The sequence below is a fragment of the Tenebrio molitor genome, chromosome 5 (assembly GCF_963966145.1).
Source record: "Tenebrio molitor chromosome 5, icTenMoli1.1, whole genome shotgun sequence".
Classification (NCBI taxonomy): domain Eukaryota; kingdom Metazoa; phylum Arthropoda; class Insecta; order Coleoptera; family Tenebrionidae; genus Tenebrio; species Tenebrio molitor.
In genome coordinates, this window is record NC_091050.1 from 16,511,319 (window position 1) to 16,534,956 (window position 23,638).

Genomic DNA, 23,638 nt, shown 5'->3' on the forward strand with positions numbered 1-23,638 from the left:
TCAAAAAAAGCACAATTTACACACGCACTCGTTAAATAAACTACAACTACCACTAATTTTCGAATTAACAAAGCTTTTTTTGTCGAAGAGACAAGACTAAGAGCAATCGTGGATTCAGTTGCAATGTGCATAATAGGTTGCGGCAAAAAAAAATCAGAAGTACCCCTCTCGTGAATAACCTTGCACCGTGAGATCATTTAAATTTATAATTAAAGTAGGCACGACTTTTGGATTAGATTGGCAACATTGTTGAAAACTTGATTTGAATTGTCAAAATGACCCTTCAAAATTCAATACAAAATATGAAACGGCGAGTTATAGTTGTATCCAAGCCGGGGGAGAACACTTTTTATATGATTGTCAATAAAACTGTATTATTTTCTAGTGCTTCATTTCCTTTAAATTAAAACAACACAATAGTATTGCCAATCTAATTTAAAAGTCATAGCCTATTTTAATTATAAATTTAAATGATCTCACGGTATTAATTGGCTGGACTATAAATTGAAAACTGGTGTCAAAGGCAACGAAAGTTCAGTGACAATGAAAGTGTGGAATGCCACAAGGTTTTTGTTGGCTCTAGTGCTTTTTCATAATTCTATAAACGAATTAGTAAACAATATCACAAAAAAAGAGTTTCATTGAATAATCGATCAAGTATGTAGATAACCAATCAAGGCTGAAGATTATTTATTGCTACTTCACTGAAAAACTTAAAGGCCAGCTCATCAAGTCATCACACTCTGACGATTCTAAATTCCGCAGGTTTATTTGTTTTTTTAAGTGCTGACTTTTTCCAATGAATAAAACAACACTTAGAGAAAATACACGTTTTATTAAATTAATTGACGTTACAAAAGTTATGTACAAAAGGCAGTAAAAATTAAATGCGAATTAATCAGATCTAAATAAAAGTTTAAAGCAATTAGTACATCTTATTGGGTGTAGGAACGGTTTATGGGTCGACGAATGAAATCATAATATATCTAATTCCTTTGGTAACCAGCAAACCTTCATGATAATGAGTCAACCTTCCCGGATGCATGAGCAGCCACCCCGGCTTGGTATCGACCACGCTACAATTGTACCTAATGAACCGACAACCTCCCCCTTCGTAATCCACCCCTCTTTGATTCAACGCGATGTTGATGGTGTAGGTGGAACTGTCATGATGGGGTCTGAGCGACGGTTGCTCCCCGGGCTTGTATCGCACCACGAAATTCATGAGAGACCTTGGCGGATCGTGGAAGTACCCGATGAAGACGTGCTCTTGCAACGGTCTGACGTACTTGCGGAGAAACTCCAGCCAGTGGCGTTCCCATCCGACTTGGTTCATGTGGATGTCGCGCGTGGGTACGGCTTCGTAGCCACCTTCGAGACGCGTGTCCTGGTTGGTCCCGTCGGACCACTTTCCGAAGTTCTCCATCATGTTGATGAGACTCTGGCAGAAGCGTTTACTCACGATCGGAAACCAGTAGACGTCTGGACAGGGCTGCAACATTTCCATTGTTGATTGTGTTTGCAGCGATGTCGAGTCACTCACTTGTGCGTTCTTTTTTTCGGGATTGAAGTTCTCGGGGTAGTCCTCGTGGATGAATCTGTCTTCCCAATCTTGTTCGTTGTCGAAAATCTGGTACATCTCCGGTTCTGCTCTCGTCACGTCGAACGTTTCGGGATTGACCAAGTGGCCGAAATCTAAGCGATTAGAGGCGTACATGAACACATCCAAGTCTCTTAGATTGGCGCAGAAGGCCATGTCCGCGTCCAGGTTGTCTTTGGCGAAACCCAATTTGGACCTGTCGTACCGTCTGAGCAGCGTCGCGTTTATCGCGTAACAGTTGGCAACGAACGGGACATTCCATAACCCTCTGGAATATAAAGAAAACAACCTGATTAAAGCTGAATCAATGACGCGTCCCCTTTTAGTAAATAATCATCCAATTATAGTACCCCTTGTGGAATGCGATTTTGATCGTTAATGGTGCAGATTTTTATAACCAACACTCGTGCATCTGTCCCATTGCCATAGCGAGATGCAAAAACTGTTAGTCATAGTGATCTGTGTGGCTGTATGCATTCCGACATGTTTGGGGGCACGCGCCGGGGGACGTGGAGGTGGTACCCTCACATAGCCTAGTGACCTATATAACGTAACCCTTGTTTAGGAAAGCACGGGCGAGGGCGGGGCCGCATCTTCAACTCACGGGTGCCCCCCATCATCCAACACCGCAACCCTGCCTCGGCCAGCTACTACGATAACAAAGACGTAAGCCAGACGTAGCGTTACGTAACGTACAAATATTTCACAATACACTAACCACAAAATACGAACGGCGAAAAATCCACCACGTGATTCGTCGACAACCTTGCCATCTCTTCAAGAACTGTCATTTGGAAAGAGTACTTTGGATGTTCAAACTTTCAAAAAGTTCAATTAAAGAAGACACCTTTGGTCACGATCTCCTTTACACTTTGACGAGTTTGTGTTTTGGGGTTAGCGTTTTGTGAAAATTTTCTCAACACGGATTCCCATACATAACTGGGAGTGTTTCAGGGAGCTAAAATAGTAAAAGCGAGCCATTTCGAGCTCGAGTACATGTTGGGAAGGAAGATCACTTTCTTCTGCATGGCGCAGGGGTACCCCCGGCCCGAGATCACGTGGTTTAAGGACGGGATCGAACTCTACGCCCATAAATTTTTCCAGGTTGGAGGGTGGGAACGGTTGAAGGGAGGATCTGATGTTTTTGATTTAGGTGCACGAGTGGCCGCTGGGCAACGACACGGTCAAAAGCAAGATGGAGATCGACCCCACGACGCAGAAAGACGCGGGATATTACGAGTGCCAAGCGAACAACAAGTACGCCATTGATACCAGAGGCTTCCGCACGGACTACGTGATGGTCACTTACTGAACTGTACCCTTTTCTAATGTTAAATAAATAATTTGAGATGATTTCGTTTGTGGAATATTTTCGAGATTAAACTACCTTCCATCAAACCATATCGCTATGCCAAATTTATTAATGCAACACGCCAATTGAGACGAATTACGAGCAATCTGTGCACACGAGGGGGACCTAATAAGTGATTTTCCTACTTCACTCGCAGAATTGGTACGGTCCGGACACTGTACTGTCAAGTATGAGAACGTACGTCGTTTGCGTATTGCTATTTGTGATTCTGGGGCTCGTGGGGGACGTGGAATGCCGAAGAGGGCGCACGAGGGCCAGAGCGAAATCAAAGGTAGGCATTTCTTTCCCTTAGATCTCCGGTGACCCCTTGATTAGTTCCAGATAGGCTTGCCCATCACCGGTAAATACAGAGACCCAGAATCTGACCAATATTACAACAACAACAACGTAAGTATTTGCTTGCGACGAGCAACACCCCCTCATTCTAGGTTTTCTCAGGGGGCTAAAATCACCCTGGCCTCCCATTTCGATTACGAGTACGTCTTGGGGCACAAGATTGCCTTCGTCTGCATGGCCAGAGGCAAGCCGCGACCCCACATCACTTGGTACAAAGACGGAAGCGAAATATTCACCCATCTCTACCTTAACGTAAGTCCGTCCCACTCTCCTCAACTCTTTCCTAATAAAGCAAATTGCAGATTCATGAGTGGACCATAGGAGACGACCGGATCAAGAGCAAGCTCGAAATAGATCCGGCGACCCAGATGGACGCGGGAGTGTACGAGTGTACGGCCGACAACATGTATTCTATCGATCGCCGATCGTTCAAGACCGATTTCAGCATTGTATTTGATTAAATGTGATAAAATAAACAAACTAACCTCTTATCGTTGTGCACAATGTCCATGTAGTCGTTCGAGCGGGCGTAGAAACCGTCTTTGGTGAGGGCCCCCCAGAAGTTACTCCAGGCTTTGCCCGGACGCGCCAAAATCGGGGCCACGACAGTCCTATTCTGTTCAATTAACAAGCGTAGAGTGTGGGGATTGTCGAGATGGGCGACCGAATCGACGGAGAAGTAGACGTCGCACTCTTTTGACAAGCAATGATCCCTTCAAACAGACAAATCAATTTTTTATCGTTTCGATTTGGCAATAAACTTACAAAGACAGGTCTCTGGCGGCCCACTCGGTGGTGCCATCTTCAGGCTTAATCTCTTTGACTGATCGATACTCTGATCCGTGTTTTTCTACGAATTCTTTGACGTGACTCGAATGGTACTTGACCTGCAAATTTCGAATTAAAACTGAGACATTTCTCTCGTCGAGTTAGTTACCGCAGTGTGAATAAAAAGATCGATACGTTCTTTGGGATAGTCTTGGGCGTGAATCTTTTGCAATTGTTCCTCTAGAAACGGAGTGTTTAATTCGATAAAAACGGCGAGGACAACTGCGGGAATTTGGGAGCGGTCTTTGTTGGCCAAATCAAAGTGGTCCTCTTTACAGTGGACGCAGCCTTCGACGGAATTCCAAGCGTTCGGGACGTAATTTCCTATATAATTCAGAGAGATTTTCGAAGGTCCGTTCCCGTGTAAAATCAACGGTCGCGTGTGATACATCACATTTTTTACGGCGTACGTTTCCGCACCCTCTTTCGGCTTAACCTCCACGACTTCCACCTCATCTGTAACGTCATCCTGATTAAACGATCACCACCAGGTAGCGCTTTTACTTACTGACAGCACCGTTAAGATTCTGAAAGACGTCGCTCTTGTGATCCAACTTGAAGCCCAGTTTCTCCCTGAGCGCCTGATCGAGGTACGCTTTGGTGAAAAACAACTGATCGTCGTCGTTATCCTGGACGGTGTCGTATTGCAGCAACTCCCACAATTCGGGGGCGTACCCGGCGTACAACCCCGAATTGAGAAATCGTTTTCCTTCGACTACTTCCGGGTATTTCTGGGCGAGCTCGCTGTCAGGCCAGCAGGCGCTTTCTGCCCCGAACAGGACTTTAGCGCCCGTCTCTTTGAATTTTTTGGCGATCGCGTCCAAGTCGCCGTCGAAGATGACGTCGTAACCGTCGGTGAAAAGTATTATCTTGTCTTTGTCGTTCTTGTGGGGTTGGAGCGCTTCTTTCAGGAGGTTGATCTTCCAGCCACCTCCGGGTAGGTTCTTGATGTCAGCGCCACCTTTCCATTCTTGCCCGAAGCCCAGGACGGTGGGTGCGATGTGATTGTGGCGCGCCGAGGCAAGGTAACGTTTGAAACCGTCAGTAGGTTCGCTGGCGACGGTGAAGACTAGAATTTCTGTAAAATTTTCAAATTGTGAAAACGAAAACTTCAATTACGCGGAGAGATGGATGAGTCACGTCTCAGCGAAATCGCCACAATAGCTGTGACAATCGATTGTACCGTGAAAATAAGTTTTAATTGCAGGAAAGACTTTAACGATCCACTGACACTTCAATCGATAATTTGTTTAACAATCACTTGCCCAATTGGTGATTATTCGAATAATTAACTGATCGAACAATCGAATGAAGTGATCGGCTTTTGAATAATCTTTTTTGTGTGACAATGTAGTAAGAAAAATGTCATAACATTTAACTGATTGCTTTTTAAATTGCTACTGGATTAAAAGTGTTTAGTCTGTAGGAAGCTTGAACGGTTAATTTAGACAATAGAAATGGAATTTTTATGGAGGGTAACTGATAGATCGTTCAATCATTTAAAAACATTTTCAATATGCGACATCAAATTAAACTTCAATGAACCATGTGGTACAGACATAAGTCACTTTTCACATCTGGTTGTCATGACGAAACCAGCCTTCTAAGTGATCTCGATTTTATAAAATTTCACCCAAACAAGAAATTTTAGCGTCAAAACAACGTCCCAGTTGACAACAATTATCAATGTCTGGTGGCATTAATCTCTTCTTCGCAATTTTTATCTCACTTCCGCGTATTCTTTAGTAATTATTCCGGAAATAGGTCGATGACATAATGTAAACAAAATAGAATCGATGCGTACGTGACTTCATCTTGTCCATCACAGATTCCATTAATTACACAAATTAACATGAAAAATGTTAATTATGTTATATGATTAATGTTTATTTTCAAGTCATGTTGCGGAAATTATTTTTTTTATATTTAACAAAAAAGACATACCGTCATTTGTCTCGCTAATGGCACTAGAAATTATAGCTAAAAATAATACGAACACACTGTAACAAATCATGATTTCGTTATTTTAATATAAAATAATCAATTTTGCCGGCATTTATTTACACCGATTCCAAGCACGAACCCATCACCGTGACGTTTATATGGCACTGAAGTTGAAGTTGCGTTTTGCGTTGGTGGTGGCATGCAACGTCACACCGAGAACAGCTACCAACTTGACGATTTAAAAATTCAAAAATTGGCGCGACTGTTGAAAAAAGATTTTAATTACCTGACGTTTTGGTGTCAATATCGTTATCACTGAGTTGCACGTATACGTTGTGAAGAGGTTCGCCACAATTGTCCTCTTGTTTGGTGCATTGAGGGTTGAGATTCCCTTGAAAAGTTGCAAAAAAAAGTGAAGAAGTGTCGAAAAAATGTCTGGGTCTTACCGTTCGTGAATTTTGAGAACACCGCGATCGTCAAGATTCGGAGATAAATCAACATCTTTCTTGTCGCCAGTTCAAATAGAGAATGACGCGGTCTGTAAGTAGTAAAAGCGGCAAATTTGCAAAACCACCGGACCAAAAAATTGTGTACAATAAAGCCAATTTCCACACTCACCGAGAAAACTAACAGTGTCGTTGCGGGTTTTTTTTGTAGATTTGTAGATCCGAAAACAGTTACCGTCATGTTAGATCTCATCAAATTAACAAGCGCATACGTCTTTAACAGACGAGTTTGTAGCATTACAACAATAAATTACGTGACGATTGTTTAAGTGTTTCATTGTTTCTTCTTATTATATTTGACAGGTGAGAAATTGACCAATAACCATTGGAGCGTTAATTGTGTGACTGGAGTGAAAGGATCGATTTGTTTTTTCATTTCCCCTAACGATGCTGGAACCACGAATTTCACCAGATCGCCACACTCCGATTGATCCAATAATCTAATAATAATTTTTCGAAAATCCGTGAACTTTCCAACAAAATCGATAGTGAATTGGGTTAAAATAACACATGTAGGGTATCGGCACGTACATAAAACCAACTTATTCAATTAAAACTAATTAGATTACATGCCTGGCTTCGGGCGTTTTGTCAGTTGCGAAGATACTCTCAGGTGGTGAGCAAAAAAGCCGGGGTCGGTGCAGAAATGCCGCCGAAAAACGATCCGGAACTTGCGACATTACGCAAAGAGTTGGAGGAACTGTACAACACTCTAAAGGTAAAAAAGTTGTTGTTTTATCGGTCACAATGGCCGCCACCCTCCGGCTATTTTAGGAAGAGCAGAAAAAGCAGATGGACGTCACACTGGAGAGCGCGTGCGGCGGCGTCCCGGACGCCCCACGCGTCAAAATCACGACGAAGAAGCTGATGAAGGGGCACCTGAACAAGGTGAATTCGGTGCACTACAGTGGAGACAACAGACACTGCGTCACCGGATCCCTCGACGGAAAGCTCATAATCTGGGATACCTACACAGGAAACAAAATGCAAATCATCCCCTTGCGTTCTGCGTGGGTGATGAGCGTCGCTTACGCTCCTTCCGGAAATTTCGTTGGTACACGAATCGCCCCCTCAAACGCACCACATAATTTAAACGCGCATTTCAGCGTGCGGCGGGATGGACAACATGTGCACCATCTACGACCTGAATAACCGCGACTCTTCGGGGGTGGCCAAGATGGTCCGCGAGCTCGCCGGCTACGACGGTTTTCTCAGCTCCTGCCGCTTCCTCGGCGACAGGAACATCATCACCGGCTCGGGCGACATGAAAATGTAACTGTATGCAAACCGGAGAGACTCCCTCTATTTCTGTTTTCAGTTGCAAGTGGGACCTGGAGACGGGGCGAAAAACCGCCGATTTCGTCGCCCACAACGGCGACGTCGTCTCCATTAGTTTGTCCCCTGACGGGAACAGCTTCATCACCGGGAGCGTCGACAAGACTTGTCGCTTGTGGGACATCCGCGAGGAGAAGCCGAGACAGACGTTCTTCGGTCACGAATCCGACGTCAATTCAGTTTGCGTAAGACCCTTCCAACCAGGAAGACGGAAGACGAGGCTATGTTAATTGTTTCCAGTTCCACCCGAGCGGGTACGCTTTCGCCACCGGTTCCGAAGACAAGTCCGCCCGTATGTTTGACATACGGAGCGACCAGCAAATCGCCCATTACAAGCCGCCGTCAGCCAACAGCGGCTTCACCTCCTGCGGGTTGTCCGTCAGCGGCAGGATCCTGCTGTGCGGCTCCGACGACAACAACGTCCACATGTGGGACACCCTCAAGAACCAACATAACGGTACGATAGACTTATGAGAGTTCAGGCTTAAGAGAATAAGTTTTAGGAACCTTGTCCGGACACGAAAACCGCGTCACTTCGCTTTCGGTCGCCCAGAATGGGATAGCAGTGGTGACAGCCAGCTGGGACCAAAACGTAAGAGTCTGGGGTTAAATTATCGACAAAACTATAATGTGATTCAGTTGTAATTACAAAATATACTCTTCTTCCAGAATGCATTTGAATTTTCTGTCAGATGTTAATGTAACGCAGGATCTTCGAGGCGTCCGCGGAAGAGAATATTTTTGGTTTCGAGAACCACCAACATGAAAATCGTTGATCAATTCACTTTCAACAAAACTGGGTCAGGTGGTTTCAGACACTCTCCTTTGGGAACCCCCCAGAGTTGACTCAAATTTTAACTCAATTCTGATTGTTTTCAAAATTGTTAATATTCACCTGAAGCAGCCCCCCGCTTCGCATTCGTACTCATCAACCACAATGTAAGCCTTCTGGATCGAGTCTCTCACAAAGAGAAACCATCACTGTTGGTGGTAATTCCCCCAAAATCAGCTTTCCCCTGATAAAAAATATTTTCCAACCCAAACTGTCACAAATTTTGTTGAGACTTTTTTTAAAGAAAATTGCACCACGTACCTCCACAAGAATCTCCTTCAGTTCTATCGTTTCCTCCATCTTAAATTTGGACAAGTGAAGAATCATTTCCGTTCTCTCCAAGTCTTCCATACTTCCACGGAAACCTTTTGCAGTTAATTTGGCTTTCAACTGTTTAATACTATGTTTTCAAAGAGCAACACAATAACCATTCCATCTGGTGCCCAACGAATTTAACAAACAGTATTTGAGGCTCCAGTTGATCCTGTCTTTTATACTCGCATTTTGGGAGGGTTGGTAACCTCTACAGTCTGACCGTCGCTCTTGTAAAAAACATCACTGGCAGCTGCCGACTCTCTAAATTGGAAAAACCAAGCCCCTTCGAAAAAATTCGTGTTTAGAACTAGACCAGTGGCCGCATTCCCGCATTTACAAATCCAGGTCTGAGCAATTCTTTGATTTTGCCCTCAGTTTTATTTTCCACCCAGTCGTTGATGACATCGATGGCTGCACTGCTGGCAAAATCGATCAAGTCCATTTCTTCAGAAAATTCTTCGGTGATGGTGTTTGCAAAAGTTACACAACGTTTCGGCAGCGGGCGTAGATTTTGTTCGCCGGTAGTAGTGTGACATACTTTAGAGATTTTAAACGTTGATTTACAGTTTTGCAGCCAAGAGCGGTGCATTTAGGGTCGGGAACATCAAGAATGTTTGATAACACTTCGGCTGTGGTCGCTTGCGCGCATTGATATATCATCAACAGAAAGGCGTGAATGCACGAGGGCGAGAAAAACACGTTTCCACTAAGATTTGGAAGAGTTTATCTGTAAAATTAGCGTTCCTGTGTAACACTTGCCTTTCGAATTTCTTTGCATCATCTACCATTGTTGCGAGCACGGTGGAGCGGCGAAAGTTGACGAGAACTGCAACACTGCTGCGTCAGTTCTATTTTTAGTAATCGCATTTTTATCACTTAAATAACACAGGCTATCACATTTAATTAAAAAAGTCTGAAGTTTAGGTGAGAGAATCTCCCGAAAATTAATATGTCGTTGTCGAGAACTTGGCAGAATGGTCGACGGTGGCAAGTTCGAAACATAAATAAATCCGCACTTGTGCACGCTGCAGCTTCTGTCCCGTTTTCATTGATTTCAAAAAAACGTTTTGGGTAAACATTATCGACCATATTATTAAGCCCTATCAGCAAGAAAGTTTATAGTGACTAACTAGTGAAGTTGTAATTCTTTGGCAGCGCCAAAATCTGTGCCTTCAAATTTTCGTCGTACTTATTACAACCCTTTTCCCTCCCCTTCATCATTTCGACGTTCATAGTGCTTCCCCCTTCAACATAAAATGTTTCACAGTGCCACTCTTGTCTTGTCTTGTCAAAATTGACAAATTCCATTTCCGAATCGTATTTTTCGGGAACTTCTTTCTCCAACTAATCCTCAAAGGATTCCGATTATCTGACCGATATCTTGTGCACCATCAACAAAACCACGACTTCGATGGCTTCACCTCTGTTAGCAGCGATCGATAGACTAGAACTGTGGATTTGACGTCAGGAGTTTTCAGTCTGCCAAAACATTAGCGATCTCATCTTGAGCACCTTTATAGTATTCAGAAGATGGCGTCCATGTGGAAAGGCGAAAATAACACATTCCCAAGTTGTCTTGCCAAAATGTGATACGTTAGGAAGTCCACGTACCTAATAAATTTAACCACCAAGAGGACTCGCTAGAATAAACTTTTTTCTATTTTATAATTTTTTCCTCAAATTAAATATAATTTGAACCCTAAAATTCATACCCGCTCATACATGTATGTTTACACATTCATGAGTGAAATTTCCCGCGTGAGCAGTTTGTTTTAGTGCAAACGCGGGAAATTTCTTCCCGCAGAAGTTAGGTACGGTTGGGTTAAAAAAAAAACGGGAACTGTCAGAAAAAGTTCTTTCAAAATTTATTAAATTTTTATAGTTTGAAACGGTCTTTTAGAATTTAGGTTAAAAAACTACACTTATGTGTCAGAAATGTCAGTTAGGTATGCAAATACAAATACTACTGTCAAACAGACACAAATTGACATAAATTGACAAATTAAATTTCCAATTCACATTAGGTCAAATTTCATTTTCCGTTTTTTTTGAAGCCAACTGTACCGTGTGAGTCAAGTTTTACCGCCCGCACGATTAACCGGATTAACCCTATTAAAAAATTAATAAAAATCACGAAACTTTAGGGTTACATTCCCTTGATATAAGACTTCAAATGTGTGCAGTCAATTTTCCGTTATCACTTCATTCAGAGCCATAAAATTTAAAAAATCGATTTTGAGCAAAAAAACATTTTTTTTGTTCGACACTGTCAGAATTTGAGAATTTTCTCCTATCTGAACGGATTTTGGTAAATGTCACAACTTGTCAAAACGAAACGTCAAGCTAATTTTAAAGATTTTAAGCGATTTGGAGCCTTTAAGGGGCTCGTCGAACAAAAAAACGTTGTATTCAACTCGTTCATGTGTAAATTAGGCCTTTTTTGGCACTCGTGGGCCACTCGTGCCAAAAAAGACCCAATTTACACACAAACTCGTCAAATAAACTACTATTTTGGTACACGCTCACAATTCACAATTAATTCAAAGAACACATTTATGAAATTCGCATCAAAAGAAAATTATTCGTTTTTGAATTATTCCAATTTTAAGGATGAACTGGAGTAACAATCTCAGCAAAAAGTTGCGGAATTCTTATAATGCTATGAAACGTTTATTACGAGAAATCAATATTTGAAAAAAAAGTTTTTAATTTTTGGAAACGAATTGTAATGAGTTACATTTTGTGTTTATTTTCTTGATATTTAGATAATTACTTACATGTGATTTTACAATCTTTTGACTAAGACTAAAGACTGTACGTGAAAGTAAACAGAAGCACACTGAATTTCAATTTTCATTGATTTCTGTTAAAGTTCTTAACGTAACTGTAGTAAAACGTGCGATATGAGTGTAATGTTGCATACCGACGTCAATTATATGCATTTTGTTCACTTTTATTGAAATTAAAACAGATACATAACCTCAAAAACCGTGTTTTTCCACATATAATTAGCGATTACATGAAAAATCCTCGACCAACTTTTTTTGTAAATTCATTAGAAAATTCTACGATATCGATACTTTATGTGTGAAAAATTTGAGAAAAATTGGCCTTTTTGAAATATGTTTTTTATCAATTTTTATGCGACCACTGCTCTATTTCTCATAAGAACACGTGTAAAATATCCCGAAACACTAAAAGGTAATAACTTTAAAATTCCTCGATCAAATTTTTTTAAATTTGGAACAGTAGTACTTTAGAATGGATGAAAGGACTATTTTACCAATTTTAAGCAATTTTCGCCATTTTTCAATGTTACTCCAGTTCATCCTTAACAGTAATAGAGAAAAATTACCAAGATTTACAGCTACAGTGTCATAAATAAATATGTCATTGTTGGGAAACATCTGTTGACAACTTTTCTAGTAATTCTTAAGCTCCTAAAGGGTACCATAAACAACCTACGTCAACTTCTTTTGTGAAACTGACCGCCCAATTTAATAATAAATCATAGCTAAATTTTGCACTTTAATATCAAATTCCATTTATTTCAAAAACCTTTGATGTTTTCATGATTTTAATGACACCAAATTTTTCCTAAATGTTTGAAAGGACTCTCAGTGAAAAATTATTTATATTAATGTAGTGGTTATTGAATTAAAACGAAATCTTTATTCTTTACCTGTTTCATTAAAAATTTTGAAATTTTTACAGATTGTTCTGCAGTGATACACAATCAATCCTGAATTTTAAATTGATTAGAAGTGGGTGTTTTCGCTCGGGCGGTAAAACTTGACTCACCCGGTACTCGGTACAAAAAAAGTAAATAATTTAACATTTTCAAAGCCTTGTTATTATTCTTATCTTTTTGAATAGTAGGTATTCTTATTTGTTTTATAATAAAATTACTTATTTATTGTGTTGTTGAGAATTAATTTTACAATTCCAAATGTGACGAAGCGTCCATTTGTTTAAAGTGAATTGAGGTTTCCGTTTGTCTACGTCATTAAACACCAATCTTACAATGCAATTTCCCCTAGTTTCTGCTGTAAAGTAAAAAACACCGCGTGCGAGAAATCGTTCTTTCCACACTCCGAGGACAACCGGGAAATACCTACCGTTTATTTTAAAGAGTTCTAATGGTGATTAAATTTATTACGTTGACTTCTATAACACCCTGTATACCATACACTCGACTGTTCACAAATGTCCTAAAGGCAATCGTGTGGCTTCAAAATTAAAATAAACAATTATTAAGCTTTCGTACTGTTTTATTTCAATACCTCAACAAGTGAAACTGCATATTACAAAAAATATTTTGTTTATTTATAGGTATAAGCGTAATCTTTATCAGCGATTTGGACTGTTACCACTGACTCCAGAAATACATTACTACATGCTGCCTTACAAATTACAACTATAAAAAAAATGATGAACCTGACATCGTATCTTTTCTTGATCTCAAAGTACCTAACTCGATCAAGAAAGAAATACAAAACAAATTTTAAGATTTATTTCGGGTGAGACAGTCTTCCGTAGAAGAGTATGTTAACAAAATCATCTTGACTGTCCACTAGCATGAAAATGGCAGGATGGTCGACGGTAAATGTGACAACAGTTGGAACCCTGCCGCACTTTACCACTTTTCTTAATTTTACAACTGGAACAAAATTAATATTTTTCTACGAGACTTCAATCCATAAATACGTACCTGTGGACGCCGCAGCTTCTGCCCCCCATTCATTGATTTCTAGAAAAGCCTTTTGGATAATCTTGTCGACGGACACATTTTCGTCACGCTTTAGGACAACCATTCCCCTAAGATTTGCGTACTCCGCGTCGAATATATTCTTCAGCCCTATCTACAACTGGTATGGTAGTGACGCTTTACGCACCTTTTGTGTCTCACCTCTGACAGTATTTCATTGAGATCCATACTGGTCTCGAGTTTAAACTTCGGCAAAGACAAATCAATAACGTTCTTGTATAAATTTTTCGTAAGCTGAGTCAGACTCGTGGAAACTAGTTTCTCTTCCAAATTCTTAATTCCATCTTTTTGTTCCGGTAGCACAATCACCAACTGAATTCTTCGATTCTGGAACGGCAAGGCTACAACCTGTGCCATCAAATCTTCATCATATTTGTAATAGCCTGTTTTCGTCCCTTTCATCATTTCGACATTCACAGTGCTTCCCTCTTTGACATAAAATTCTTGACTCGTTGTAGAACCCTTTTTAAAGTGTTCGAACCAATCGCCCTTAAAGTAAAGGGCGTTGATCAAAACCAAAGCTGAGCCCTCGTCTATCATCTCAACATTGACTATCTCTTTAATTTTATTTCCAGTTTTCTTCGCAATCCATTTGTTTATTTTCTTCACGGCGCCACTCTTATTATTTTCGAAATCGACAACCTCAACTTCTGAATCAAATTTTTCGCGAACTTCTTTTTTAAATTCGTCTTCGAAAGTTTCTGATTGTCTGATGCATATCTTGTTCGCCATCAACAAGACGGCGTCTTCGATAGATTTCAGCTCTGTTAGTATCGATTTGTAGGCTAGAGCTGTGGATTTGGCGTCAGGAATTTTGAGAACGTCTGCAAGAATTTTCGCGGTCTCGTCTTCAGCACCTTGGTGTAACATCGACAGGATCGTGTGTATGCTGAAGGGCGAAAAAAACACATTCCCATCTTGTTTTGCCAGAACTCGGTACAAACTGTTTGTGAGAATGGCGTTGCCCTCAAGAACTTGTGCTAAGGAGTCCATCATTGGGTAAACAAACCGTGCGCTCGAATATAACTGAAGTTATCTCTGACCTCTGCTGAAGCTGAAGCGAAACTGACTCACAGACTAAAGATATATATTGAACTGACTGTCCTAATAAAAACTCCGGGCGCACTCGTGTTGCTTTCAAGGTTAAAATAAAAAACTGTTAGATTTTTGTAGTGATTTATTTGATTAATTGCATAAAAGGTGAAATTATATTGCGAAAAATATTTAATAAAAAACAGAATTATGTTCATAGGCATCCAACGGCATAGGTAATCGTGAGGTAATCTTTGTCAATGATTCAGATTTGTGTTGCCAACGTCAAGTGATCCAGAAACGCACTCCTAGATGGCAGCTGCGTCGCAAATAACAACAATAAAATATAAATAGGTTGAACCTGAGTCAACTCTCTCTTCGAGTTTAAAATATCTGTCTCGATAAAAATAAAGAGAAACACATAAAATTGAACAGTTTATTTCGGGTGGGACAGCCTTCCGTAGAAGAGTACGTTAGCAGCGTCACCTTGACCATCCACCAGCATAAAAATGGCAGGATGGTCCACATTGAAATCAACAAGTTTCATACATCTTTTTATAATTTTCTTCTTCACAACTTAAAAAAAAAAGTATTTGTCTTGTAAGACTGTATTAAAGGAATAGGTACCTGTGGCAGCTGCGGCTTCTGTTCCCCACTCGTTGACTTCTATGAATGCTTTTTGGATGACACTGTCAACTGACAAATTTTCGTTGGATGCCAATTCTATTATTCCCTTGAAATTTGCACAGCGCTTGTCGAATATAATCTTCAAGCCCATCTACAACAACTTACGTAATAAAGTGGTCACCAGTCTTTCCGTCTCACCTCCAGAAGTATTTTATTCAAATCCATGTCCGCCTCCAATTTGAATTTTGGCAAAGAAAGACTAACATTTTTACTTCCCAAGTTTTGTGTGACCCGACCAAAACTCGTTGAAAGTTTCGTTTCCAAATTTTTAATTCCGTCTTTTTCTTCGGGTAGAATTATTACCAAATTAATTTTGTCACCCTTGAACGGTAAAGCCAAAACGTGGGCGTTCAAGTCTTCATCATGCTTGTACAGGGCTGACTTTATCCCGTGCATCATCTGAACGTCAACTGTACTTCCCCCATCGAGATAAAAAGGTGTGCTCTGGGTGGAATCCTCCCTGAAGGGTTCACGCCAACCGCCTTTAAAATAAATCGCATTGATCAAAATCAAACCCGTTTCTTCAGTTATGAAACTCTCCGCGATGATCCCCTTGATCTTATCATCAGTTTTCTTCTCAACCCACTCGTTTATAATTTTCACGGCGCCACTCCTGTCATCAAAGTCCACAAACTCTATTTCCGAATCGAACTTCTCTCGCACCTCCTTCTCAAATTCGACTTTAAAAGATTCGTATTGTCCTGCGTATATCTTGTATGCCACCAACAAAACTACATCTTCGACGGTTTTGAGCCGGTCCATGATGGATCTGTACGCTATCGCCGTGCATTCAGCGTCGGGAAGTCCCAAAGTGTCTGCAAGAGCTTTTGCCGTTTCATCTCGAGCACCTTGGTAGATCATCGAAAGTATGGCGTGGACGCTGAAGGGCGAGAAGAACACATTTCCAGGTTTTCTCGCCAATATTTGGTACAAATTGTTTGCAAAAACGGCATTGCCTTGAAGAACTTGCGTGGTGGAAGATGATTTGTCTGTCATTGTGCAGGGAAATTGCAACTGAAGTGTGCAAATATGCGTAGGGTTCTAATAAAAGAATCAGTTTTGCGCACATTCGCGCTGCTTCCAAAGTTATAAAAAATGCAATTTTTTTTATATAATTTCAATATGAGTAAAAAGCGATTTTGTGCCAAGTGGATTTATATGGATTGCGATACTTGAAATTGACCGCACAAATTTAAACATGTCATACTTCTACAATTTTAGCAAAGTCTGTAATGTGAGCGAGGTGTACTTTCGCTATCGATTCCCAGAGGGCGCCAATTTAGAACAATTGAGGCAATTGTCGAATGAGCCAGGTGCATTTATTACGACTAGCAAGAAGCGCCGCTTCAAATTAAAATTTGTGCGGTGTAAAACCCCTCATCGCTGATGAGTGCTTTAAATCGTTACCATTTTAATAATTCAGTAGTTTTGTTCTATATTTGTCAGTCGAGTAAACTTTGTGCGACGAGTTTTTATGCGTCGCTTACTTTTATCGATTTGTTTACGCGATGAAAGTACAAATTTCATCGAAATGTATGAGCAAAACGTCTCCGTCGACGGTGTCGGTGTTTAGCAAACAAGCGTCGACCGTCGCTTTTTATTTATAAACATGATGGTACGTCGTTAGATGTGTTATTTTACGTGGAGAAAGTGGACCACGGTCATTTTCACCGAGTTCATCTACGAAACTTTCTTATTATTGTAGAATCTATCGTAGAAGAGTCGTTCCGAGCCGGTACTCAACAATGTTAGGTGGTCATTCGCCCGCAGTGAACGGTAATCCACATCAATTACCCACAGTCGTGGATATGCAGATTAACAAAACACTCTTCGGTCACAAATCTCAACCCCTCCATCGATCCGCCCGCCCCTCGTTCCACTCAGAATTTATGTTTTTACGGGTGTAGGTGGAGCGTTTTATTAATTTAACGAGAACCGCTTCGATCGGGGGAGTCCCGTTCGGACCACTCTTGTTTTCGCTGCAAAAACTTTCGTGCCGCACTTGCGCAACCGCTAATGTCACAAATCGTCGACCATTTTGTCACATTATTTGCATAAAGTCGAAACGATTTTGTCCGCGTTACGCAACGCCGATCCGCCAGAGGGCGCGCCTCCCATTGCCCCCGTAAGGTACTATATCTTTAGAAGGTAGCGCCATTCCGCTCCACAATTTTTCGCCTGGAAATTAAAAGAGATGGAATTATCGATAAATCCTGTGAGTGTGACAAAGATAGAATCTGTTTGACTCGATACAAACATCCCGTAAAATTGTGTATACTTCTATCTTTGTCACACTCACGGGATTTATCGATAATGCCATCTCTTTTAATTTCGAGGCGAAAAATTGTGGAGCGGAATGGCGCTACCTTCTAAAGATATAGTACCTTATGCCCCCGCGATCCGGGGTACGTTCCTCACGCGGAAAATTTCCGCGAGACGAGCGTTTACGCGATTCAATTATTATTATCAACGTGCAGACGTTTTATTTAAGCTAATGACATCATCTCTATAACAAACCCGGAGCTCGGATGATCGTATCGAAATTCCGAGGAAGCGCGAACGGGGTGGTCTCGCTTTCCAAAAAATCACATTTTGTCCTGTGAGAGACTTTTGGAATGGCGTGCGTGTGAACTCGAGTTTGTTTATTCGTCGTGGGTGTATTCTAATCTGTCTCTACCGTAGATGTACCGTTTTACGAGAACATGGAGAAATAAGGCGAGTCCGAGTCACGACTTGAACTCGAGGCTTTCGTCGTACAATAACCAACCTGCAAACGTACTCCGTTCGGAGAGATAAACGACCTTAGAACGATTGGCGCACAGCAGCACAATCGAATCGTTGACTTAATTAGGGCCACGGCTAAGTCTGTTGTGAAATTTTTTACGTATCGGAAGGATTCTACTTTGTACGACGGTCGGACAATTATTTTTATCGCACGGAAAACATCGCATGTTATTTACGGATTGAATTAGCGCTTGTGAAACTGGCGACGATAAAAACAAACAACGCACGCCCTTAGTACAGCAGCGACATTATCTCAAACGATTGTTTACCAACAAAACGAAAATCGTAAACAGACGCTAATTTTGGTCCATTCACGTAGCGTTTCACGGTTTTCGTGACTCAAAATCTAGTAGTCTTGGTTGACTTGCATCGAACAATAAATTTATTAGGTGGCGCCAGTGTACGAATCTTCCGCATCGTCTAGTTCCAATCTCCTAGGTATAAAAATCGAGGGTTGAATGTCGCACCGCTCGATTATTTCGACGACAAAATGCATTTATTTATCGCCTTTTGTCTATTTTTATTCACGCATTCTCATGCAGGACCCGCAATGACGAAACCACCAGAGTTCAATGCTACGCGGCGCGCGGAGGGGGCGAGTTCACGGCCCGAAAATAGTTTGCTCGGAATTACCGTTTCCACCCCTCCAAACCAAATTACAAAAAACTGCTTTCTCGCAATCGCCCGCTGCGTGCTTCCGGCACCTCGCCGCCCACGCCACCCCCAATGTTCGCACAATACCGCGAATTCCCCATCCCCCGAGTTACAAAGTCTATAAAATCCATAAAACAACCCCCTTTGCTCGCCTCGCGCTCTCGCCATCTACAACCCCGAAACGCGTTGGCGTCACGTGAACGTCCTTCACGTGGGCCGACGAGGCGGGGGAGGCGACCTCCCCATAAAGAACCGGGGGGACATGACAAATGACGTACGGGGAGAGACGCGCGCAATTCCAATCTTGTTGTTATTGATCCCGGTTTTGCACGCGATCTTCTGATTGTTATTGTGTCTTGGAGGTGCTAATTCTAACGAAGCGTCGTCATGACGATTAGTTAATTGGAACGACGTGACGTCACGTTCTTATCGCCGAGACAGACGTGGTGTGCACAACCACGAGTGGACATTTTTCGAAACGATCAAGGCGCCCTGGTCCTGGTGACGATCGCGCCTACTTGATTTCGTGCGTTGTGATGGACCGTTCGGTGGCGGCGTTTGGCGCCAAAACCGGCGGGACCGTTACGAGGGTCGCATCGGGCGGTGTGAGAGGGAGATGGGTAAACGCGCCCATTCATAACTGCCTCGTCGATTTAAAAGGCCGAGAATGCACCCTCCGCGTCCGAATCTTACGCAAACGTCGAGCGATTAGCGTACGGTGACGCCCCCTGGCGGCCATAAACGCACTCGCCGACGTGAAGGTTAAAAATCGGTGCGTCACAAACTAAAATTAGTCAAGTTTTTGACGAGTTTATCGAGATGTGTCCAAATCATCGACGCCGAACGTTACTTTATTTAGTAGCGACTGCGAGGATGGGTTTTTCGGTTCGATTGTGACGTAACGTGGCGGCCCCGTCGAACGTGGTGAACCTGCCGCTGCGAGTTTCTCATTTCTCGAGTAATTAATCGTGAAACAGCGATGCCAATGAAGCGGAGCGTGTCGTCGCCGTGGATGTGGCAACAGGGCAACAACTTTTCCTACAACTCGTTCGAATAAAGAACCGAGCCGAGTTAATTAGGGCCATTAAACGGTTAAAGAGCGCTCCATTGTTTGTCATTTTTATGGAGGTGGAGGAGAAGGAGGAAGAGGCACGAGTTGTGAGGGCCGGATCGGAGAAATTCAGATCGGAAAATCGCAGCTGCTTCCGGTTAATGACTGTCATCGTCCAACATCTATTTTTACCCTCTCTTAAGTTCTATTTTTAAGTAGGCGGCGTAGTAAGCGGGGCTCTTACTAGCACCGATTCACTAGAGTCATTTACCACCCGTACGATCAAATAAATCCCTAGAGTCAACCCTGAGAAACCGTAGTTAGCGTAGATTGATCCGTACGGTTGCAAATGTCAAATTAAAAGCGGGTCGGATGCCTCCTACTTAATCACAAGAAAGTTCTATTAAAATCGCGTTTTTTTCTACTTTTACGGTTATGTTACGCCAGGCTGTAACGATAAGGTACTGCGTTCAATTTGAACGCCACAACTTGATAAAATTGTCAACTGATTGTTGACAGTGCATCCCTCTATTTTGACAACTACACTCTCAGGAGTAATTATTTACGATTCAACTTTTGTTATTGGTGACCGAAAGGGTTTCCGAATGTTACAAATCCCGCTGCGGCGCAATTCCGAATCGATACCATCCACAAGTAATAATATAAATAATGAAAGTGGGCCATATATCGATTGGACCTATTAATAAATTACAGCGTTTTCCGGCGCGAATAAATTCATTTCTGCGTCGGTCGCGTTACGGTTGACCTCGCGGCCATCGCATCTGTACGGAGACCATCATCAGGAAGTACCGTTAATTGCAACAAATCTATTATTGTTGAGGGTATGTACTGTTAAACGGAAGCCGGAGCGCTCCAGATTCCGCAAAATGGCACTTTTCGGCGGACGAACCGCGACCGGAGCCGCCTCCGAATCATGTCACTGGGTCGCCTCGCACCTCAGATTTGCATCCGAACAAGAGGAGCACATTATCTATGTTTTCACGGTTCGGCGGATATGCGTCATTGATAAATCCCTCGTGGACGAGAACTCCGGGACCGAAAGTCTGACATTACAGCCAGTAAACAAGGACTAGTCAAAACAAAACGTGCAAATTAAAAAACCAAGGTTATCGTCACGATGATACGATTATAGAAGTTTTTACGACCGGCTTAAACCGCAAGCTCTTGGAGCCGACAAATATCCACAATTTTTATTTGCAAATTTGACAAAATTGCCTCAATTTTGATTATCCATCTCTGGAGCTGGGCCAGTTGTACCAACGTTGGTCAAGCTGTCTTGCAGTCTGGATAATGTTGAACAAGAAAATGTCCAAGCCAAAGGATACGGCGCCAATTCCTACAAATTAGATTAAACTAGCACAAAATGAAATATGTATTAACCCCAAAAAGTTGATAATTCTCAAATACAAACACTGATAAGACAATTACGTTTACTGCACACGTAACATTCCAATACATAATTCGACTGTTTACGACATGACGTCGCAGTTATCAATTCGTGAGTTGGTAATACTGAATTTTATTTTTAAATGGTACAACTGGAGTAACTTCCGGTTCTTGAGGGGTTGACATTGAAATTATTGAAAATAATAATTGTTCTGCATTTCAAATTTAATGTCTTTTTACCGTTAATTTTTACTCTTATAACCTAACATTTTATTGCTGTTACTTTCGCTGGCCAAAAAAAAATTCGTACACAGATGACAGTGGAACAGATCCAAAAATTAAAAATTTGAGTTGTATAAACACCACTTTTTTAATAATATGTAGTTATTTACATAAAAGTCAGGAAAATCTCACATTACTGAAGAGGAGCTAAATTGAAATACGAGGCACTTTGTGCCGAGTATTATTTTACCGACGTGTTTTGTATTAAATTTTTCCGGAAATCGTAAAAAAACGAAATTTACAGATTTTAGAAAATTTTTTTACAAATTCCACAAAAATCAAGTTTGTCAATTTTGTTGGCAACTATAGTTACAAAGTAAAAAACATCGAAAAAATTTATTTTGCGTCTTGTAAAGTCTTTACAGTATGTACTAGGTCCGGAAAATTCAATTTTCCTGCGCGTAAATAAGCAGGAAAATGTTGTTTCCAAGACTATTTCTGGAAAAGGTTATGTATGCATAGGTTTGATTTTTGTGTGGCCAATAAAACGGTACTTTTATCAACACAAACCTTAGCAGCAATTGCCCGTATCGAAATCCCGTCACTTTTAAACTCTATAGTCTGTTTTGAATTTCAGTTATACCCATTTTTTCGCATTGACTTTGACACTGACAATAACGTTTGACGTTGTAGACTTTGATTTACAATACTAAAATTTTGGCCAGCGATAGTACGTTACGTCAGATATCTGTCAAATAAACCAACAAAACATATACTGTTGCAGAGCTGCAAATAGCCGAATAAAAAATGTTCTTAATTGTAGGTATTGCTAACTCAAACAATTCTTCTTGATCACCTTGTACAATTATTAAGTGTTACCACCACAGAATTAGAAAATTTTGCGTTGAAAACTGACAACGTGTGGAACCTACTGATTTTTGACAGTAAACCGATGAAAAGAATGACGTTAATTGTCATTCTTTCTTCAGCGATTGCATCAGCATTAACTTACGCACACCGCAAGTGGCGTTTCTTGGAATATGCTTTTATTATATTGAACACAGTACGCCGAGCGTGTTTGTTGGAATTCCTCAAAACCATCGCGTTCCGGAGATAATTCATGCGACAACACCGATCGCTCGCGACCGGCAGTAAAATTGCTTTTATCTGGTTGATCACCGAGAGCCACAAATATGGTGTTGTGACTCTTACACCCACTTCGACAGAGACCCCGTCGGGACTCGCCTGGGCTAGACGAAGAGACGAACACGTGAACGAGTCTGGCGCATTTCCGGTTCGGAACCTGCCCTTTCCTAGCTTTGCCACGAAAAGCGACGAAACAAAGCGGTTTTTTTGCGTGGCTAAGTAGGCCGCGTCGAGAGAAAGTCGCTTCTGCGTGTGACGTCGTCGAAAAATCCCTTTAATGGAGCAAAGGTGAAAACGTACGCAAAGCTTGCGCGTCACGATCGTAGTAGGCGAGGTCAGACACGGACGTCAAGACGGAGAGCGGCCGCATCCATGGCCGTTCGTTCGCCCAAAGATGGGAATCCCGCGGGCTTTTCATTCCAAAAACTCAATCACCGTCCAAGTATGCGTCTGTCTATATTTGTCGGCGTCGGGACGCGCCGCCCACGCCCACGTCACTTTCTCCTCTCTCGTTCATCCGGCCGAATATTTTGCGCGCAAACGGCGGTCACGTCGAGGGAAAACGTCACCGGCACGTGACTCTGGAGACCGGAGAAGAGGCGAATTGTGTAACAGGCCGAGGTTGTGCGGAGAGAACAGTTAGGAAACCTTGGATGGTTGAAAAATCTAATTTAATGGCCTTCGATCCGTTACATCACGACGGTGTTGTTGGTTTAAACAATTTCGGATCGTGGAGGATTAGGCGGTCCAGTTGGCTTCGTCGAAAAGAGGCCACGACACCAGATCAAGTGCCCGCACACTCGTGCACAGTTAAAACAG

At 41.8% G+C, this 23,638-nt stretch overlaps 6 protein-coding genes across 9 annotated transcripts; 3 read left to right on the top strand and 3 right to left on the bottom strand.

Moving 5' to 3' along the window:
• Positions 1-815: 815 nt before the first annotated feature.
• On the bottom strand, positions 816-6,749 carry Plod (procollagen lysyl hydroxylase). 3 transcript variants are annotated; one of them, XM_069047516.1, is made up of 8 exons: positions 6,699-6,749; positions 6,527-6,618; positions 6,367-6,471; positions 4,645-5,214; positions 4,246-4,592; positions 4,074-4,195; positions 3,794-4,021; positions 816-1,868 (listed from the first exon to the last, which is right to left on the bottom strand). In XM_069047516.1, the coding sequence occupies exons 2-8, from the start codon at positions 6,579-6,581 to the stop codon at positions 956-958; spliced, it is 2,340 nt and encodes a 779-aa protein (XP_068903617.1). In that variant the 5' UTR covers positions 6,582-6,618; positions 6,699-6,749; the 3' UTR covers positions 816-955. The 3 variants fall into 3 exon arrangements, with proteins under 3 accessions (XP_068903617.1, XP_068903616.1, XP_068903618.1); XM_069047515.1 differs by lacking the exon at positions 6,699-6,749 and having other exon boundaries at positions 816-1,492; positions 1,544-1,868; positions 6,527-6,612; XM_069047517.1 differs by lacking the exons at positions 6,367-6,471; positions 6,527-6,618; positions 6,699-6,749 and adding an exon at positions 6,081-6,260.
• Positions 1,915-2,953, top strand: LOC138130864 (immunoglobulin domain-containing protein oig-4-like). The gene is made up of 4 exons (XM_069047559.1): positions 1,915-2,115; positions 2,166-2,266; positions 2,555-2,704; positions 2,754-2,953. The coding sequence occupies exons 1-4, from the start codon at positions 2,034-2,036 to the stop codon at positions 2,910-2,912; spliced, it is 492 nt and encodes a 163-aa protein (XP_068903660.1). The 5' UTR covers positions 1,915-2,033; the 3' UTR covers positions 2,913-2,953.
• On the top strand, positions 3,067-3,797 carry LOC138130867 (immunoglobulin domain-containing protein oig-4-like). Its single transcript, XM_069047560.1, has 4 exons — positions 3,067-3,243; positions 3,288-3,359; positions 3,411-3,560; positions 3,611-3,797. The coding sequence occupies exons 1-4, from the start codon at positions 3,142-3,144 to the stop codon at positions 3,767-3,769; spliced, it is 483 nt and encodes a 160-aa protein (XP_068903661.1). The 5' UTR covers positions 3,067-3,141; the 3' UTR covers positions 3,770-3,797.
• On the top strand, positions 6,481-8,594 carry Gbeta76C (guanine nucleotide-binding protein subunit beta-2). 2 transcript variants are annotated; one of them, XM_069047549.1, is made up of 7 exons: positions 6,481-6,620; positions 6,890-7,304; positions 7,361-7,640; positions 7,693-7,858; positions 7,905-8,106; positions 8,162-8,378; positions 8,425-8,594. In XM_069047549.1, the coding sequence occupies exons 2-7, from the start codon at positions 7,233-7,235 to the stop codon at positions 8,529-8,531; spliced, it is 1,044 nt and encodes a 347-aa protein (XP_068903650.1). In that variant the 5' UTR covers positions 6,481-6,620; positions 6,890-7,232; the 3' UTR covers positions 8,532-8,594. The 2 variants fall into 2 exon arrangements, with proteins under 2 accessions (XP_068903650.1, XP_068903651.1); XM_069047550.1 differs by lacking the exon at positions 6,481-6,620 and adding an exon at positions 6,790-6,889 and having other exon boundaries at positions 7,151-7,304.
• Positions 8,595-13,318: 4,724 nt separating this feature from the next.
• On the bottom strand, positions 13,319-14,933 carry LOC138130853 (antichymotrypsin-2-like). The gene is made up of 3 exons (XM_069047542.1): positions 13,978-14,933; positions 13,780-13,930; positions 13,319-13,728 (listed from the first exon to the last, which is right to left on the bottom strand). The coding sequence occupies exons 1-3, from the start codon at positions 14,830-14,832 to the stop codon at positions 13,580-13,582; spliced, it is 1,155 nt and encodes a 384-aa protein (XP_068903643.1). The 5' UTR covers positions 14,833-14,933; the 3' UTR covers positions 13,319-13,579.
• Positions 14,934-15,290: 357 nt separating this feature from the next.
• Positions 15,291-16,735, bottom strand: LOC138130854 (leukocyte elastase inhibitor-like). The gene is made up of 3 exons (XM_069047543.1): positions 15,694-16,735; positions 15,496-15,646; positions 15,291-15,444 (listed from the first exon to the last, which is right to left on the bottom strand). The coding sequence occupies exons 1-3, from the start codon at positions 16,549-16,551 to the stop codon at positions 15,305-15,307; spliced, it is 1,149 nt and encodes a 382-aa protein (XP_068903644.1). The 5' UTR covers positions 16,552-16,735; the 3' UTR covers positions 15,291-15,304.
• Between the last annotated feature and the right edge of the window lie 6,903 nt (positions 16,736-23,638).

What these genes read in the sequence shown, in the direction of transcription:
- LOC138130864 (XM_069047559.1), top strand. Translation starts at nt 2,034, where the DNA reads ATGCAAAAACTGTTAGTCATAGTGATCTGTGTGGCTGTATGCATTCCG. An exon ending in ACGCGCCGGGGGACGTGGAG is followed by an intron (nt 2,116 to 2,165) that starts GTGGTACCCTCA and finishes ACCCTTGTTTAG; the next exon opens with GAAAGCACGGGCGAGGGCGG. An exon ending in GCTACTACGATAACAAAGAC is followed by an intron (nt 2,267 to 2,554) that starts GTAAGCCAGACG and finishes GGAGTGTTTCAG; the next exon opens with GGAGCTAAAATAGTAAAAGC.
- LOC138130867 (XM_069047560.1), top strand. Translation starts at nt 3,142, where the DNA reads ATGAGAACGTACGTCGTTTGCGTATTGCTATTTGTGATTCTGGGGCTC. An exon ending in GGGCCAGAGCGAAATCAAAG is followed by an intron (nt 3,244 to 3,287) that starts GTAGGCATTTCT and finishes CCCCTTGATTAG; the next exon opens with TTCCAGATAGGCTTGCCCAT. An exon ending in TCACCCATCTCTACCTTAAC is followed by an intron (nt 3,561 to 3,610) that starts GTAAGTCCGTCC and finishes AGCAAATTGCAG; the next exon opens with ATTCATGAGTGGACCATAGG.
- Plod (XM_069047516.1), bottom strand. Translation starts at nt 6,581, where the DNA reads ATGTTGATTTATCTCCGAATCTTGACGATCGCGGTGTTCTCAAAATTC. An exon ending in TATTGACACCAAAACGTCAG is followed by an intron (nt 5,215 to 6,366) that starts GTAATTAAAATC and finishes AAAATTTTACAG; the next exon opens with AAATTCTAGTCTTCACCGTC. An exon ending in GCCGCCAGAGACCTGTCTTT is followed by an intron (nt 4,022 to 4,073) that starts GTAAGTTTATTG and finishes GTCTGTTTGAAG; the next exon opens with GGATCATTGCTTGTCAAAAG.
- Gbeta76C (XM_069047549.1), top strand. Translation starts at nt 7,233, where the DNA reads ATGCCGCCGAAAAACGATCCGGAACTTGCGACATTACGCAAAGAGTTG. An exon ending in GGCTCGGGCGACATGAAAAT is followed by an intron (nt 7,859 to 7,904) that starts GTAACTGTATGC and finishes TTCTGTTTTCAG; the next exon opens with TTGCAAGTGGGACCTGGAGA. An exon ending in CCTCAAGAACCAACATAACG is followed by an intron (nt 8,379 to 8,424) that starts GTACGATAGACT and finishes AATAAGTTTTAG; the next exon opens with GAACCTTGTCCGGACACGAA.
- LOC138130853 (XM_069047542.1), bottom strand. Translation starts at nt 14,832, where the DNA reads ATGATGGACTCCTTAGCACAAGTTCTTGAGGGCAACGCCATTCTCACA. An exon ending in TCAATGAAATACTGTCAGAG is followed by an intron (nt 13,931 to 13,977) that starts GTGAGACACAAA and finishes TACCAGTTGTAG; the next exon opens with ATAGGGCTGAAGAATATATT. An exon ending in AGAAGCTGCGGCGTCCACAG is followed by an intron (nt 13,729 to 13,779) that starts GTACGTATTTAT and finishes ATTTTGTTCCAG; the next exon opens with TTGTAAAATTAAGAAAAGTG.
- LOC138130854 (XM_069047543.1), bottom strand. Translation starts at nt 16,551, where the DNA reads ATGACAGACAAATCATCTTCCACCACGCAAGTTCTTCAAGGCAATGCC. An exon ending in TGAATAAAATACTTCTGGAG is followed by an intron (nt 15,647 to 15,693) that starts GTGAGACGGAAA and finishes AAGTTGTTGTAG; the next exon opens with ATGGGCTTGAAGATTATATT. An exon ending in AGAAGCCGCAGCTGCCACAG is followed by an intron (nt 15,445 to 15,495) that starts GTACCTATTCCT and finishes TTTTTTTTTAAG; the next exon opens with TTGTGAAGAAGAAAATTATA.